At 44.3% G+C, this 19215-nt stretch overlaps 1 protein-coding gene across 5 annotated transcripts in view; it reads right to left on the reverse strand.

Moving 5' to 3' along the window:
* Positions 1–19215, reverse strand: part of rptor (regulatory associated protein of MTOR, complex 1) — a 126197-nt gene that overhangs the window by 33797 nt on the left and 73185 nt on the right. For 3 of the 5 annotated variants that reach the window (XM_029246691.1, XM_029246693.1, XM_029246690.1), the window contains 9 exons: positions 18686–18796; positions 16107–16181; positions 15878–15943; positions 14962–15153; positions 13547–13687; positions 12644–12797; positions 12330–12464; positions 10535–10690; positions 4616–4734 (listed from right to left, as the gene is read on the reverse strand). In XM_029246691.1, coding sequence (XP_029102524.1) covers positions 4616–4734; positions 10535–10690; positions 12330–12464; positions 12644–12797; positions 13547–13687; positions 14962–15153; positions 15878–15943; positions 16107–16181; positions 18686–18796 — 1149 coding nt within the window. The remainder of the gene's footprint in view (positions 1–4615; positions 4735–10534; positions 10691–12329; positions 12465–12643; positions 12798–13546; positions 13688–14961; positions 15154–15877; positions 15944–16106; positions 16182–18685; positions 18797–19215) is intronic. The other 2 variants (XM_029246692.1, XM_029246694.1) reach the window with 1 other exon arrangement.

A 19215-nucleotide genomic window follows, 5' to 3' on the forward strand; every position in this document is an offset into this window, starting at 1 on the left:
TTCAGTTTTCTGCATAATTCCCATTTAAATATTTACATAAAATGATGTGGATACCCAGCGTTATTGTTGTTGTTACTGATGACGACGATTACTCAAATCACTTCCTCTCACTATCAATACTTGTTCTACGCAGGGTTGTGGGAGTGTGGAGCCCATTCTGAATGGACAAGGCACTAGGAAAGACAAGACACCTTGGATAGGACATCAGTGCATTACAGGGCAATCACACACACATTCACTCTCACATTCATACACTATGAACATATTAAGAGTCACCAATTCACCTGAAACACATGTCCTTGGACTGTGGAAGGAAACTGGTGCACCTGGAGGAAATCCACACAAACATGAGGACAACATGACTAAATGGGGATAGAACCTATGAACAATCATACAGTTGAGGTCCCATGAGGCACCCATGCTAGCAGCTGTGCTGTATAATTTTTTTTTTTATATACATGTATATAAACACACACACACACACACACACACACACACACACACACATATATATAATATATATATATTTACACACACACACACACACACACACACACACACACACACACACACACACACACACACACACACGTATATAAAATCTGCTGTGCTGGCACTTACAACAGCTTACAATCTTACATTAGGTACACTTACCTACTTTAATAAAAGTTACCCATTTATACAGCTGGAAAATTCTAACTATTTTTACTGTACATCAATTGCAGAAAGCACCTTACTTGAGGTTATTAAAGCACGTGGTGTGTTCTATTGAAAAGGGACAGCTCTACAACTACCAACTACATACTGTATATGACATTAACTGAAGCCAAAAAATTCATTCTACAATAAAGACAACTGAACAAACGTAACCAGACAATTGCTTCAGCAATCCTTCACAGCTCCTGCAACTGACAAAGACATTTTTGCTCATGCATGACTGACACAGTACAGCTCTGTCTATGTAGTATATACTGATATCCTATAGGGGTGCTGAATCTGAAATCCAACCTTTAAAGGTCTACGTTCAGTGACTAAAACATATAGAGATCTCACAGCCTGGGAAATTGTATAAATAGTGCGTTAGCTCAATACACACCAAAAGACCCTCATTACTCCAGTTCATTCCTCCACACAAACAGAACAAGAGGCAGGAAAAGAATGGCATTCAAAAACGGGAAGACAAAAACCAAGAAAAATAAGCTCAAAAAGAAGAGCATATAAGATGATGCAAGGCAAAGGGTGCAGTTTCAAAAATGGGTGCAAGGAGACAGTCTAGAGGAACCAGTAGCAGAAACTCCCAAGGCTCCTTGAAAAAAAATCCCAGTGTGGATTTAAAAGCAGATTCACATGAAAGTCAAACAAGGCATAATCTTAACCAAACCTATAAGACAACAATATAAAGTATTTGTTTTCCACCTACACAGTCTGTGAGAGCTGGCAAAGTTGCATTTACATCAAGCTTAGGGACATTCTGTTGCACTTAAAAGAAGAAAAAAAGACGAGCAGTCTCGGGGAATATGTCAGCCTCTTCTCTCTTCTTGCTTACTGTACCTTACCTTGGTGGAAAAAAATTGAGTGAAACTGCAAAAGTACAGTTAATTCGCCAAATGCAGAACAGAGAATTTTGCCAGACCTTGGCTCATCTCCTTCTCTGACATTCAACATTCAACCTTAATTGCCGTGACATTTAGCACAGCTGGTTCAACACCGGCCTGCATGTGGAAGCTCCCATCTCAGTCCTGCGGGGATTGCAGAGCACTCCGGTCTGTCCATAATCGCTCAGAGACCCAGTGAGATTTAACTGATCAGTGCACAGCTTTGCCTCAAAACAGTGCTCAGAACAGCTAGAGCAAGAGTAGATGTTCACAAGCTCATTTTCCCTTTTTCCACTGCCTGGCCTTTATCTGTGGCCATGCAAGCTGACTCAGTGCCCTCCTCTCTTCTCATTTTCCTCTCAAGTAAAAGCCTGGATGCATGTGAAGGGACAGCATAAACAAACAAAAAAAAATACTGAAAAGGTCCTTTTCAGATGGAAAATATTATGGCATCAGCCATAAAGGACATTTCCCCAACTGTCTTCCCAAGTTTTGTCCCAGGAATGTGATTTAGCCTTGTTTAAACACTGAGGACCTGGATCAGCGCCCAGGCACACTTACGCTCAGGTGAAAATTAAGAGGTCACGTGTAAAAGAAGAAGGTTAAGTGAGTTCCTGAATGCTCTGTCAACCAAACACAGACATGTGTTCTCACAGCTGCTTTGGTACCGCTGAGACTCCAGTAAAAGGTTAAAGTAGGAAGGGAAAGAACATATGGATTCCAACTGTGAACTGGTGGGCGGTGTTTCCTAGGTAGGGGATGGGGAGGACCTGGATGGATAGCTCCACATTGCCTGCCTCCACCTTAACAGGTTAATAATTACTAGCTGCTGGCAGTCCTCAGCAGCCAGGACTTAAGACAACCGGTTGGAGAAGACTTTTTGTGAAGTGCTGCAGGAAGCAGTAGGGCTTCCTTTTTGGCTGTTTTCTCTTGGTGTCCCTGGTTGGGTTGTGTGGTGAATAACCCATTTTTTTGTTCTACTTTAAGGGGACCCTATCCCCATTTTTTTAGTTTGTAATTAAAAGCCTTTGTTCCGAGTGTAAAACCTGTCATCCCGCAACCTAGTACTACACACCTTTGGCCACTTCCATCCCAAACCAGGTCACACAACTGATCATGAATTTTAACTTCAGGGTGGATCCATTATGCACATCCATTTCAAAGCTGTAGGGAAGGAAGAGCTGTGCATCAAATACATTCATGGGATAAATACCTGATACCTGCGGAAAATTTCCATTCCCATTTACACTGATCAGTCAAAACATTAAAACCACCTGCCTATTCCGTAGGTCCCCCTCATGCCGCCAGAACAGCTCTGACCCATCAAGGCATGGACTCCACAAGATCTCTGAAGGTGCCAGGTACCACAAGACACCAAGACGTTAGCAGCAGATCCTTTAAGTCCTGTATGTTACGAGGTGGGGCCTCCGTGGATCGGACTTGTTTTTCCAGCACATCCTACAGATCGGATTGAGATCTGGAGAATTTGGAGGCCAAGTCAACACCTTGAACTCTTTGTCATGTTCCTCAAACCATTCCTGAACAATTTTTGCAGTGAGGCAGAGCGCATTATCCTGCTGAAAGAGGCCACTGCCATCAGGGAATACCATTGCCAAGAAGGGGTGTATGTGGTCTACAACATCTTTAGACATGTCACAGTACCATTCATATGAATGCCAGGACCCAAGGTTTCCCAGCAGAACATTGGCCAGAGCATCATACTGCCTCCGCCAGCTTGCCTTCTTTCCATAGTGCATCCTGCTGCCATCTCTTCCCCAGGTAAACAACACACATGCATCCAGCCGTCCACATGATCTGAAAGAAAACTTGATTAATCATACCAGGCCACCTTCTTCCATTGCTCCATGGTCCAGTTCTGATGCTCACGTGCCCATTATAGGCACTTTTGGCGGTGGAGAGAGGTCCATCAGGGGATGGTCCGGGGCTACGAAGCCCCGTACACAGCAAGCTGCGACCTCTGACATCTTTCTATCATGGCCAGCATTAAGGTTTTCAGCAATTTGTGCTACAGTAGCTCTTCTGCACGATCGGAAAAGACTTTCTTCCCCACATGTATCAGTGAACCTTGGGCGTCCACAACCCTGTTGCCAGTTTACCGGTTGTCCTTCCTTGGACCACTTTTGGTAGGTACTAACCACTGCATACTAGGAAAACCCCACAACAAGATAATCAATGTTATTCATCCGCATTCATCCGAATCGTCAGCTTCACCCTGGAAATGCACTGTTATATAAGACATTCAGTGATGGATGTGTTCATCTTTGCTAGATATATATATTTTGCAAGTACTTATTTAAAAAAAATGAAATTTGTTACTGTAGAGTGCAGCAATTCTGTCGCCATACTCTGTACTGATAAAGTGAGATTCACACTCAGACTTGTTAATTCACTCACTGTTCCTCAGTGGTCAGTGAAAGAAATAGTTACAGTAGGGAGTACTAAAAACAGATGAACACAGGTACGTGGAGCTTGGGGACTGTTTATGTCAGCAAACGAGATTAAAGAGGAGATTTGCGCTGGACACAATTGTAGTTATTACCTCCTTAACTTGCAGTGGAATTTTATGACCATCCCTCCCTGCTCTGTTCAGCTTCAGGGACCAATTTCTACTTAATTGCATTTGCACAGGACTAACTGCCTGTGGATGTAAAGAGATTGGTATCAGTTGGGACTGGTGTGTGCGTTTGCGCGCATGTGTGTGAAAGTAAGAAGGAGAAGAGAAGAATAAATACAGACATCTGGGAATGGGACTCAGCTCTGGCGGACTGTGAGCATGTATATCTTTGAGGGAGTGTGAGTATTCCTGTGCCTGCGTGTGTGAGCACGCGCAGGTGGACATGCGTGCGCATAGGAAAGGGTAGGTGGAGTGGGAGAGCCCACATATAGCACAACATATGCATGTATACAGACACATGGCTACGGACAAAGGGACAAAGCAGTGAATGCAGTAATCCAGCAGAAAGCATTAAAGTGAATTAAAGGGTAAGGGAGGTCCATACCTTGTATGCTACGCTGTTGAGGACCTTCATGGCCAAGTCGGACACCTCGGGGAAGGGATCGGCGGCCAAGTGTAGTAGGACCCTCCAAATCTGCGTGTACACACTGTTGAAGGACACACCTGCAACGAGAGCACACAAGCAGCAGCACTGCTGGAGTCATGGCAGAACACAGCCTGTCTCCTTCAATACTCTCAAACCTCATCCCGCATGTGTCTATACAGTTTTCTTCTGAGCCTGAGTCACCTCCATTCCAACCAGTTGCTCAACCTCCAAAATGCACCTGAACTAAATGTGCTGTGCTGTCAGTGACTGAATTATGTTAATAAGAGGGTTTTTCATCGGTTATGCTACAGGCACCATCAACGCCATTTTGACCGCTTTTCCCCACTTCTCCTTCATAGGAAGTGATTGTTGCATCGAAGGTGTATTGGCAAAAGCTGCACCACTGCTCTTTCTCCACCCCAACCTGCTTGCATGTAGCAGAGACAATCTGCAGCATTTTCATTCATTATAGATCACAATTAACCACACTATCATTCCAAGAAGCTTCTCAAACATAATCCAGGGGGACAACCTCCCCTGTCCCTTGTCTCTTTACATTTATTCACTTAGCAGACGCTTTTATCCAAAGCAACTTACAACAGATACTATGTAGTGTTACTAGCCCACACCTTATTCACCAAGGTGACTACATTGCTAGATACACTACTTACAAGGGGTTACTCATCCGTGCATCAGTGAAACACACTCACTCCATGACACACACACACACACACACACACACACACACACACACACACACACACACACACACACACACACACACTGTGGGGGAATGTGAAAAGCATGTCTCTTACCAAGAGCACATGGAGAGGAGAGTCATTTGCACATGTTGCGTTACAGGTCCAGAAAAACCAGGGGTGACTGAAAACCCATTCGACCTTGCATTAGACCTTGAGAAGGTAAAGGGAATGTTGAGAGCGCAGAAATGATGGGAGGATCAAGGTAATAAGACTTGGCTGCACTGTTATATTTCAAGTTAAATCGGGGTGATGCTCTTTTGCTCCCACCAATCCAGCCATGAGTCACTGAAGGTTCGTAGCTGTGATGGTCCGTGTGTTTGTGCGAGTGCCGTACATGCATGCAGGTGCCTTCCGCACAGCTCAAACAAGGGCTCTTCCTTGGCCCTTGCCTGCTCTATATTCAGGACACAGCTGTGGGGTGTGTGGGAGGTTACGTAAGGACTGCTGGGAGAGACCAGAGACAGCAGGAAGAACCAGCCAGGAGGAACAGAAAGCAGGAAGGAGAGAAAGAAAGCAGCCAGGGCTGTCAGAGCGAGACAGCAAAGCCATGGAAGGGCAAGGCATGGAGTCATTTACAGTCAGTGGAGTTCTTGTGCCCCTACACTGAAAAACTAACTAAAGTGATGGCAGATTGTGTAAAATGAGGAAATGAGCAAGAGGTGCGATTAAAACAAACACAAGGACAGCATGCAGCTCCTGAACAACCTGTCTAGTCCAGCACCACAGTAGAAATGCCCGATTCCCCAAATTACAGGACATGAGGATGGAAACAAGTAATGTGTCTACTTCTAGAGATGAGCTGAGATGCCAATCACATGACATTTCTACGGATGGCACACAGACCATCATCATGGTGCCATGTAACCGGGGGTGAGCTTCATAAACAAGCACATGCCAGTTCTCTGTTGAAAAGCAACTCCCCCGATTGGCATTTCAAGTCACTGCTAAGGAACAACGTGTCTGCTCCCTCCCTCTATCCCACAACTGGGACAGAACAAGAGCTGTGAGGGAGGCGGAGAAAGGAATCTGGCTCTGCTTCACGCACCACATGTACTAGTCCTGTGGGGTGGTCTCTAGCTGTATGGCGCATACACATGGACATTCAATTTGCTTACTTAGGTGCACTTTGGTACAATTAAAAATTATAAGGAGGTGCTACTCCTGTCAGCATAAAATATAATGAATAATCACTGCAACAACAGAAAAAAATATTACAACAGATACCGGATTATCTCAAAATAAGTGGAATAAATAAGTAGGAGGGCAGTCACAGCAGTAAATGAATGTTACAACATGAGATTATCAGAGGCATCTTTCAGTCCAACATGAAGAACAGGTAGCACAAAAGACAGCGCAGGTGCCTCAAAGCACGAGGACAGTGCGAGAAAATGTGAGTTCTACCCCGCTCGGTCTGTATGAAGTTTGCATGTTCTTTGTGTGGGCTTCCTCTGGGTGCTCTTATTTCCTCCCACTGAACAAAGAAATGCATTTGATACCACTGCAGCAGCAGCAGCCTGAGTAAATTTCCCCACAAGGTTAATAAAGTATTAAAAACAAAAACAGAGATAAAAAGTAAATGTATAGGGAACAAACAGTGCTGTCTGACTCCAGTGGCCTCATAGATACACACACATCATTGGACAGAAACTGTTAATACGTCAAGACATTTGGCCGGAATGATTTCAACCCACCGAAGGCTTTGGGCTGAAACTGATCCACGTTATCTCATGCTGTAGTAACATCATCTGCAAGTGCAAATATTCACTTTATTACCTTATTTCACCTACTATACACCACAGTTGTATCTCTATCAACTGTGTAGCTGTTCTTTTGCATCAATCAGAGAGGAAATGTATCCACACCGTACGTAAAAGTAGTCAGTGATGAAGGGAGGTGAAGTGGGATTAAGCTATGGATTGAACAGGGTAGAGAGATCAATCCAATTAAGTTGTACTGGGGGGAAAAACGGACAATTCTGCAGCTACTGAAGCGTGAGTTTCATATTAAAAAAAAAAAAAAAAAAAAAAAAAAAAAAAAGACAACACAGCACAGTAAACTGCCAATTCACAATGTTTTACAATCAACGCACTGTTCAATTTCATGTCCAATTTAGCCCAGTTCTCAGTATCTGAAATAACAGTGAGACATGAAAACTAGAGCATGTACCTTATTGTAACAAAAAAAAAAAAAAAAAGGGGGGGGGGGGGGGGGGGGGGGGGGGAATGTCAGGACAGTTATAATGTAGTGTTGCTGGGCCATAAATCCTGTACCCTAATGCAGGGGATCTCACTGCTGCACTGGCTTGCTCATCTTGAACTTCCTCACTGAAGGGGCTCGACTTGCCAGATGCCTAAATTTTTTTCATGATCTTCATCTGAAATTCTCCCCTTTCCAACTCTACTGAGTTTGGTAATCTCTGCTGACAGATGCTCACATCAATGATAGTCCAATAGTACTGAAACCTTTTGCTCTTCCTCCTCTGAAGAGTGGCTCTTTATACATCATGACTCATACTATGGATCTTCACTCAGGAGACAAATCCCTGCAACAGGTCCTTTGTGCTCAACCTTTCAAAGAGAGGGCTGGGCACATTCTAGTAAGATATTCATTGCTCCAAGATCTCTCCCACTACCCAGGAGCCAAAACTACTACTCCTATGCTCTTTCAACAGCAGAAGCTCTGTAAACTATTCCCTATTAAACTAGAAGAATCAAAAGCCTGTGTCTTATGATTATTGAACCTGTGCATTTCTCATCCTGGCCTACCATGAATATCTGCATGGTGTCCAGTGAGACTGTTCTAGCGCATACAGATCGGGTTGCTAATCCATGCTGAGTCCCAGACTGTGATGCTAGATACTTAGGACTATAAATGTTCAGCTACTCACAACTTCTTGCCCAGATATACACCAGGGTAATTTTTACTGGGGGCAATTGATCAAAGGTACTACAGCAGGAGAGGGATTTGAATCTGGGTCATTTGAGTCCTTACAGAAATAAACTAGAAATACATAACTATATAAAAGTCAGTTATTTAAATCATTGTGAGATGCATGGTTCTTTCAAGGAGCAGGATTGAGGGCAGAGTGAAGGTGTGTGTCAAACTTGTGTTTTACTCATACTATTTAGAAAAACTGATTTGTGAGAGAGAACAGTGAGAGACTTAAGGTGAAGGGCTGAATTTTCTCTTGCAGGCGTGCTGTCTGGTCTGCATCTCAGGTTTGCCACCTCCCTCCTCTCTTTGTGCTGCTGCAGCCACAAGCACACGTATCACAATCACATAAAAACTAACAACATAACTACCCTAACACTAGCATAACAAAACCTTTAATGACATGATCAAGTGAGGACTATCTAGCACAAACACTGTTGGTAATGGTACATAGTGCCTCAGTGTTATCCATAAAAACTTGTTATAGATTGTTGTCTAGGAACAGATTTTTTCCCCCCATAAGAAAGAATTTTAATTCAATCACTTCACAACAAGGATGCCCAAGTCTCCCTCATTTCTCTGGTTGCAGAATACAAAACCAACTGTCGGGGAAAAAAAAACTGCCTGGTGAATTTGTGGCTCAGTAAAAACCTGGCCTTGTAGATTTCAATACTGCAATAAATTGCATTTTAATAAAAAGCCACTTGGAAGCATTTTGTTTCACTGTATTAATGTTTTGAGGTCTCAAATATGTGTCACTAACCACATAGCCCCAAGTGCAAGTATAGGTCAAATCAGTATGTCTTTTTTTTTATACCTGCTCACAATGCATGCCTTTAGTCAGTCTACTTTTGGAAGAGTGGCTGTGGTCCTGGGTTCTGTGTCAGAAGGGTGTCTGGACTCTAGTAGCAATGGGATATTACGCAGTGACAGCTTTGGTTGTCAGAGCCACAGAAACTAGCTTCTCTAAAACCACAATCAATAGCTGTGGACTTCTTACCAACCCCACCCGACTCGAATCGCACAAGCTGCCACCCTGGGGGATGCTATGGAGTAAATGGTTTCTCACCACACAAACTGTGTGTCAGAACACATAGAGGCTCCTGCCAATCACAGAGCCATTCAGGAATTAGCACTTGGCATGTCAGTGGGGAAAACCAGGAAAAGCACTCTGTGCCCCCAGTGTGGGGTTTTCTGCACCTTGGGGGACTCAGAATGTCCTTGAGCCAAATATTGAACCAGACAGCCACAGAGGGACAGTGGAAGTCAATTTCCATTGTACTTTTATCATTAGACACACCCTAGATGAAGCATAATCCAGAAACCAAGTACACTGCGCAGGAAACAGAACGATTTCCTCATAATATCACAGTGGAAAGCAATAGATCTTTTGTTTTAAACATAAATGCATCAGCAAACTAAACTAATTTATAATCTAGAGTAAGAACCTCATCAAGTGGCACAGCAAGGAATGCAAATATTTCACAGTAACTGGATGGTGCAAGAGGAAGTTGGTTCGATCCCTGTTCAGTCTGCGTGGAGTTTGCATGTTCTTCCCATATTCGTGTGGGTTTCCTCCCACTGTCCACAGGCACGTGTTTAAAGTGAACTGGTGACTCTAAATTGCCCACAGTGTGTGAGCGAATAGCAGAGGGTGTTGCTCTGGTGTACACATGAGTGACTGACTGTAGGCAGTCTACTACAGTGTATCCAGCACCGGAAGTCACCTTGGACGAAAAGGTGTCAGCTAAATACTACATGAATTTAATAATCATTCTGAGGTTTCTCAAAAAAGTAGTAAACCATACCAGGAAGCCACCAAGCTCATAGCTCCTTCTCGTCGTTCTGGCATAAAACGGATGACAGGAGGAAAGACTATTCACTGACAGCCCTCTCCACGTCTGCACTGATTGCAGCAGCACAGCACATTTCGACACCGAACGCACGCTTTAGCTGCATTTGCTGCTTTTATAATTACCGAGAGCACAAGAAATGAAGCTATTCTTCTACAGACTGCAGGCAAGAAAGTGTGATTAACCGCAGAGTGGAAAACCAGACAAACACAGCCTGGCTTCGTGCCCCCAGAGTTTACCTAAATAAATAAACAAAAGACGCTCTACTACCACGCTGAGAGTGAATTGAGAGGACAACTAGACAGCTCCTGAGAGGACTTTCAGAGCCTTACCAATGAGTGAATTGAGTGAGGAATAGGAGCTGACCCTCCTCATCTTGTCGATGGTCTCGAAAGACAGGATATACTCGTCGTTGTCTGGGCTGCCCAAGGTGCTGCTGGCGCTGCTGCTGGTGCTGAGATTCCCAGGGGAGAAGGCCACAGAGCCACCTGTGTGTGACAGAAACATGCCCACATACGCACAAAGAACAAGAGAGAGAAATACGCACAGAGAAAGGCAGATGTAAACCTCTTTAATCATTCATTCCTTGTGACTGTAGTGTTTACAGTGTGATTCACCGACATGAGCACTGCAATGAAGCGCACCAACTGCATCCCATTAGGTATGCACAGTCTATGAAGCATGAAAAACAACTTCTGTAATACTTTGAGGACTTTATTCAGCGTGTTGTTAAATGTGGCTGGGAAGGAGGAGGGCATATTTCTATTTATCACGACTTTCTCTTTGAGGAACACACTAAGAGGAGCCACTGTTACACAACTAGACGTAGTGAAAGAAAAAAAACGGTTTCCAAGGCCCGTGGGCTGTGTTTGCAAGCCTGGTGGCCATGACTGCATCTCCAACAGCGGCTCCCCACCGGGCCCACAGAACAGAGAGGGCTGGGTCTCACGTGCACAGAGGTACTTGGAGAGAATGCCACAAGGGTGCGAGATTAGCTCTCCTCCAGGGGGTGGCCAGCTGACACATGAGTCAGCGAGAGGGACTAGAAAAGGTCAGGGGCTGAGCTCACAGCAAACATATGTCTTCCAGTCTGCGTGTAACACAGAGCATCTTGAGCAGAGGGTAAGGATTTACACTGCTTTTTGATCACTCCCAATGGAAGAGAGGGAAAAAACCGTTTTGAAACAGGAAAGGGAGGAAAAAATAAACAAACAATGCCAGCAAGAAAATACTTCTTGCCTAAAGCCCTCAGCCCTTACAAAATCCTCTGCTGGTACGCTCCTTTCATCCGAAGCAGACAGTGAGAGGCAGAGGAGAAAAGGCAGTAATGATTCCACCTCCCACTTAATGATCGACCTGGGTGTGACATCCAGGGCAGACTACCGGTCGACTCCACTGTGAACGTTTTCCATCATACCACTGTTGTCCTGGGTGTCGTGTTTAGCTGTATACCACCTCAGGTTCTGGAGTAAAACCCATTAATGCTAATTTAACACAAATGATACACTGAATAATTTCTGTCTAGACATGACTATGCAAATGTGGTCACTTGTGTTTGCAGCAGCAGATTAAGAACTACAATGATGTGCATGCAGAGCAGGGAGATGGCTGAGGAACTGTGGGAAAAAAAATTCATGGTAATTGTTGCACCAGTAGAATAGAAGGGTTTTTTTTTTTTTTTTTTAAAAAAACCTCCGCGTAAAAATTCAGCAGTGGATCATAATAGTAACGTCACTGCTTTAGCATGTTAGCTTAAAAAAATGGCAAAGAAATAATTCATTAAAAAGGGAAACATAAATCATTTAATTAAGGCTTGAGGTTTAATAAAACATTCATATATTTACTCTCAATAAAATTAAATGTTGAAAGAAGCAGGAGACATATCAGTTTTATATGATGTTAGATAATCATCCTCCTGTGTTTGTTTTTTGTTGCAGCGTTATGTAATGTATATTTGTATGCTGAGGTAATAAAAAGAAAGTGCCAGCACACATTAGTCAGTGTAAATATTTGAGAGATGTCAGGAGCAGACAGGGTGTTGTTCCAGGTTCTTCCACTGCTAAGCGGCTTATTTAGATACTGTAATTTCCCTTTGAGGTCCTGATGGGTACAGGATTGTAGACATACCCTCCTCGCTGAGGTTCAGGTTCTGTAGGCTCTTGTTGAGGTTACGGGTCGTCGTAGCGGCACGGATGTTGGTGTAGGAGCTGACAGAACGCATTCGGGCCGGGCTCTCCCTCATCTGAGTCTGGTTCCCAGGTTCTACACACAAACAGAGGGAGAGCGGAAGGACGCAGGGCAGCAGATGAGGGCCCAAGTCAGCTGAAGTGTACAGTAATCCACTGATGGCAACTGATCTGTCGCAGTCCAACTGAACACACGACCAGTCCAGCGTATTCACATCACCCGCCACCAAAGCTACCGAGGGGAGACAAGCAGACCTCGTGACCACCGAAGGGCAGCAAAGCTGGCACCTGCATTGCTGGCAGGCGACGGCACAGCGTAGTTCTTTTCTTCTTCCATGAACTGCAGAGCCACTGTGCAGAAGTTGCTCTCGTATTGTACCACCAGGTGGCTGAGCGCTACCACGAGCTCCTGTGGGGACAAGGGGGGTCGGGGGGTCACCTGGCTGGGAGAGGCGTTCATACACAAAGTGTACAATCCACTTTGCGTGAACAATGTTTCAATGCACAAATGAATAAAGTACTTTAGCAGTCATGGTCCATAATGGCATTATAGCACAAGCCTGTGGGAACAGCCTACTGGTCTGACCATAGTTGTCAAAGGGTTTTTTCTATCTCACCCTGCTGTGCTCACTGACACTCTGTACATAGCACTGCTTTCACACAACACTCAAAGTTTTTGCCCCCTTACTTTTGCTTTGGCAATTTCTCATTTACATTTTGTGATTTACGATAAACATAAACATAATTACATAAACAAAATTTCTTGTTTGTGTGTTGCTTAGACAGTAGTTTTACCTGAAGCAACACATAATCTCACTTATTCGGGCAGAATACAATTTTAACTGAAGCTAATCAGGTCAGGTGCCTTCCATTGTTATTACAGGCCCCAAAGAGGCTTTATGGGATAGGTCTGTACCAATAAACGCAAACCTAAAGACTGACACAATCCTGCAGCTTTTCCCACTGTGTTACTTCTCCTAAAAAACTGTTATACAAAAAATCCTAGAGTACTTCAGCCATTAATCACTATTTTTCTAAGACTAAAACACTTCTTTAATATCTAAAGAAGAAAAAGGTGTGGTGACAGCGTAGTTAAGAGCAACCGTGGAGTCTGGTTTGACTAATAGAGAGCCCCTCGGCAGGCCACGGTCCACATACCTTGCGTACCATGGGACTCCCATCGTTGATGAGCTGTGCCAGCATCATTGCCACATTGTGGTCGATGGTGGTTGAGTGGTCCGTACGCTCAGCTGAGTTACCCACAAAGGTGCCCAAGGCAAAAACAGCAGCACAGCGCACCTACAGCCACATGCAGACCATTATACAGGCAACGGGGAAGCACCAGTTAGCGCTGAAGATCATCAATATGACATGTTCACATGTACAAATATGGGGACAAAATTAAGTCACCTACTTGCAATTTTGTAAGTGGTAAGATGGTGTATAGGTGAAATACATGGAAAAAAAAATCCTCTCTGTCTGCACCTAAACCCTGAGGTCGAGCTCCTAACTAGATAAAACAGACAATAAAGAGTAAAACTCAAGTAAGTGCTAAATTGAGATGATACCAGACAGATTAGATCAGAGGGGAGACAATCAATGGAACCAAACAAGGGCAGAGAGAAGAAGGAATATTCTATTTAAACAGAAATCTGAGCTGAGCTGGAAATTAAACTTTAATGTAATTTCTCTATTACTGTAGCCGAGACCGTGCATTAGGCAGCTAAGGGGTTGGCGCTGAGTGCGCCTTTGGCAAGATCTACTGGTGGCCTGTCTGCCATTAGGAGCACAGACGTGTAGCAGAAATTCAACCTAACTGGCCTATACCAGCCTACATTAGTGATTCTGTACAGCTATTGAGAAGAGTACACCTTAATTGTTAATAGGAACAACAACAAGAGGAGCACACAGGGCACAATCTGTTTTTAGTAAGGCCAAAGTACAAGCAGGCCATAATGAAGGTCAACAAGATACCTGCATTGACAAAAAAAAGGACCATTTCACAAATAAGGACTTGCTTAAGGTCACAAAAGCAGAGGTATCTAGAAACCCCGGAAACCTCTTACTTACCACGCCAACAGTTCACCTACTCCGGACACTGCTGCTTTCCATTATTATTATTTAGCTGACGCATTTCTCCAAAGTGATTTACTATGTTAGGTGACGCTATTGTGTCATTTACAGCTACATAAATGTTACTGTGCCAATTCAGTGTATGTACTTCAATGAAGGGTACTACAAGGCAGCAGCTCTAAACACTACGCTACCAGTCGGCCTTGTTTTCAACCCGCAAAATATTACCCATTGTGCCTTGTTTTCATTCCAGATTAATTCCAACAGGATCCTACCCAAGTGCTCAGAGAGCCACATTTTTCCTGTCTATGGCTGACAGAGAGACAAGTAGCCATGCTTCAAAGGAGAAAAAAGTGACAGAGAAGAACAAGATCCAGCATCACATCCATCTTTCCAGCAGCAGTCAGCAGTGGACAACGGCGCTGACTTTTATCAATGAGAACAGTACCAGCTAACATAAACAAACCCTCACAGCCAGTGCAGACAGGTGTGCTGTGTACCTCTGGGATGGGGTCAGACAAAAGGCTGTAGAGCTTCTCGTGTGCGCTGTCGCGCACCCCGCACCATCGCGCTGAGTCAAAGTTCTGCCAGATCCGGCCAAGGCAGATGGCAACCCACTGGCGCAACAAGGGATGAGGGTCGCTCAGCTGCTCCAGGCAAATGGCAATGAGGTTGCCCTGCAGGCAGGCCTCCTGTGGATATAGGTGCGAGAATCAGAGGCGGAAAGCAGCGTCAGGATAGACTGGTGCAGGGTGGCATCTGGGTGACCATGGAAGAAAGCCCATGACCCAGCAACACTATAAGAGCCCTGATGTTCAATATAACCACACACTGCTGTCAGGATAAGGATCAAATCAGTTTAGAACAATCTGCATCTGAGAGCAACTCAAACTGGAAAACACTACCCGAATCAGCTGATACTTTGATCTGACTACTGAAGTGAGAGAGACAGACCGAGAGAGAGAGAAAACTTAGCCTGATGATGCTGGGGTTTTGCACGTGGGGGAAAGAGCTGGAGGAATGGAGAGCGTCAGTCGCAAATAAGGACTCTAAAAAAAGGACCCTGCCAACCACATGGGCTTCAGAATCAATAGCAGAGCTCTACCACAACAGTGTCTTCCTACCAATCTTTTCTTTTCAGTTTTCAGGTGTGTCTCACCTGCTGAGAGCGTTTCTCCCTCTTCTCTTGATGATGAAAAGTAATGACCATACACAAAAAAAAAAAAACTGCATACCAGGCAGACTTGTTTTTCTTTTAGTCTAGTTTACCACCAGTCCTGCACCAAGCAAGGAATCATCATCCATAAAGGTTTGTTCCTCTCCTCACGATGGGCGGATAGTTTGCATGATTCTTAAAGTATTTAGGGTCCCACTGAAGTTCCCACATTTACCTGTTTGCAGCAGTCCTGCACCCACCTGTCCTGTGGTGTAACTGTTCACAATCACAGCCAAAATGAAGACTGCCATGGTCCGATGCTCTGCCTGGGACACACAACAGTGAAACACTGGTCAGGGACCCACATCAATATGAGGCAAAAAAATTATACTAAAACCTTGTCTTTATGGATAAGAATATGCAAGTAAAGTAGTTTAAAGGAGGTGTAAATATCATCTGGGGTTGTGACTGATTTATGGTCCTACTCACAGGCATGTAGGGGTCAGCCAACACAGACAGGAAGTACTTGTGTCCATTGTCCTTTACCAGGTCAGCCTGACAAGACTGCAGGACAGACAGTCACAGGAAATTAAAAAAGAAGAAAAAAAAGAAAAAAAAAAAAAGAAAAAAGTCAAACAGTTACACTGCAAACAAGAGCTTCCTCTGTCCTACCTTACACTCCACAAGCTCCTGTGGCCGCCCTGCTTGTACCCTAGCAGCTATGAACACACTAGCCATTCGGAGGCAGTAATGACCTGGCATCAGCAAGTTTCTCAGCTTCTCATGTTTCCCCCAAATGCTCCTAATTTTTTTCCACAAGTGCAAATAAAGTATCGTGATGAATCACTCCTTTTAGGGAACAAAGTGGATCAGCAGGATGCCTGGATGAAACATACCATTAATCTCATCCATACAGCTTTATCTGCACAGGGAATGGCACTTTGGCCATCAGAGGAAGGTCTCTGTGTGGCAGGCACAGCATGAAGACAAAACTCAAAGCAGAGTATTTCCCATCCTAAGTCTGAACTCATATTACACGTGGTAACAACGTGCGTGACCTCTGAATAGGAACACAACACGACGAGACATAAAAAAAAAGTCATTATTTTTTGTTCTGCTCTAGTGGTTTCCCCTCCTTACGACAACCCTGGACCAAGGCACTGGGATGAACCAGTATTTCCGAGACTTTCTGCAAGAAAATACCACCCGCCAACATTAAAGGTGGGGAATCAGAGAGGCAAACTACACTTCAGTTGTCAGATCAAACTGCATTATTTATTCAGGGCACTTTTGGACTCCTAATGGCAAACTGGTGGAATGCTCCTACTTCACAAGAATACAAACGGTGCAGTTTGTGCAGAAAACAAAGTCATGGCAAAAACACAAGAGTAAGGTTCCACAAAGTGTCTGAGGGAGAACTAACACCACTAGGCACAGGACGCATGCCGGCAAACCATGTAAAACATGCGGAGCCGACTGGACGCACAGGGGAGTCAAGTTATTCTCCCCTGCCCACCTATAACGTTTCAGAGAAGTGCCTGCACTAACACCACTCAAGTGTTTTCTGTCTCCCCAGCAAAGATGTGCCTTTGAAGCCTAATTTGGAGAGAAGTGACTGCAAAGAACACGTGTGTAACAGCAACTGTTGGAAAAAAGAGATTTTAGCTCTGAAGCAGACATGTGCGCTGTTTTGTAGAAGGGCAAAGCCTTTTGTTTGAGTGCCAGGCACCAGGCCTCAGCTGGGCTACTGTGACCACTATGAAATAACCTGTGGTTCTGTGTCTGCTAGGCTCTTTGAACACAACTACCGCAGGCCCAAGCTTCTTCTCTCAATCTCCTTTTTCAGAGCAGAGACAGTAAAGCAGCGTACACACCCCAGAGGTAGCCAATTCACCAGTGGCTGCTAATTAGCGATCCTGCGACAATGTTTTGTTGAGAGAGGAACTGTTGACATTAGCTACTGTCATGATTCTAGATAAATAGAGACGTCGGCAAAAAACGTGTGGAAAAACAAATATTAGAACAAGGAATTGGGGAAATTTTAAATTACTTATCACAATTCAGTTAAGTGAATGATGATGCTTCAAAATGAACATCTCAATATGTCCAACTGTGCATCATTACTGTAGGAATCATTCCAATGAAAAGAAAATAAAGATTATACACACAAGCATAGGACTCAGCCAAGGGCTGCATGGATATGTTTAACACTTGTAGGGACAACTAAGGGGTGAAGCCTAACAGTTGATGAAGGCAGGGGGGATGGGGCCAGGACCATCTGGTGAGAACAAAAAAGCATGTCTAGAGCAGGTTGACCTTGCCACCTGGGGATGGAGCTGGGGATGTCAGCTGCAGCAGGGTGGGCATTTCAGTGTGAAGGGCTTAAGCGGACCCTATATTTCTCCTGCCAGAGAACAAAAAAAAAAAAAAAAAACTGTCCCATACCAGCAACACAAGCACCATCAATCCAACCTTCTTTCACTGCCATCCTGAAGCTATGGTTCCAAGTGAAATCACATTGCACCTCTCTTCCCGAACTACCAGTGGAATCGCTAGGGCTCATTCACCCAGAGAAGCTCCCAGCTTCTCTACTCCGCTCAGCCTACTTAAGTCAAGACCTTCTTGGGTCCTTGGCTGTCTTGAATTTGGCACCATCTTGGAATGAAGTAATGCTGTAGAAGGCAAATGAATTCTAGAGGGCCAGCATGGGCAACACCCCCACATCCTTTCATCCATTAATCTCAAATGGCCATCACTAATGAATCTCAGCTTGTTGTCTTTGGCAGAGGTGGTAACAGGTGAGCCATGCACCAAGCGTTGTAGCAGACTTGATGCACAGAGGGCACATCTCTCAGAACTCTGCCTCGCGTACCACGCAAGCACCACTCTTATGAGGGCGTGACACTGGTAGGCCAGAAAGACTGGATGCCCATAAACTGAATTGAAGACTGTCATTGTACTGCTGTGCAATACAACAGAATTAGAGTGATATGCCCTGAGTTCTTTAGACAACAATATAAAACGAATGCATGCAGTTCTGAGCCACTTATTAGCAGCGAGTTACTCACACTGTCCACTGCCAGAATCTTTGCCCAAATGAATACCAGGAGGGGTCGCAATTCCCGGGCAGAGCTCTGCAGCAGTTTCAGCACGTAGGGGAATATGCCTACCGACAGCGCCTAAGAGGATAAGAAAATACTGGTCACACTATAGGGCAGCTGGCAGCCACACAATAAATGCAGACTACAGACAAGGAGGTAACAGGTCCCATTGTCAGCAAGGCTCCTGATGATGTACCACTTGCGTAAACCACAAAGTATTTCAGTGAAAATATCAAGCTGCACAAATGGTGAAACCTGTAAAACTGGAAGCTATGCAAGGCACTTTAGATAAAAGCAACTCAATAACAATGTTCTAAATATATGTAACATCAGCCAGTGAAATCTCCACTTGTTCTGAACATTCACATTGCACAGTGTCCTGTCTGAACAAATGCACTCATTTTGGGCCTGTGTAAAGTACATTATCCATCTGTATCATGCAATAAAAATGCAAAGAAAAAAAAAAAAAAAAGTCAAAGCAGCTCTGGAAAAACAGC

Source organism: Scleropages formosus, chromosome 20, assembly GCF_900964775.1.
Source record: "Scleropages formosus chromosome 20, fSclFor1.1, whole genome shotgun sequence".
In the NCBI taxonomy this organism is placed as follows: Eukaryota; Metazoa; Chordata; class Actinopteri; order Osteoglossiformes; family Osteoglossidae; genus Scleropages; species Scleropages formosus.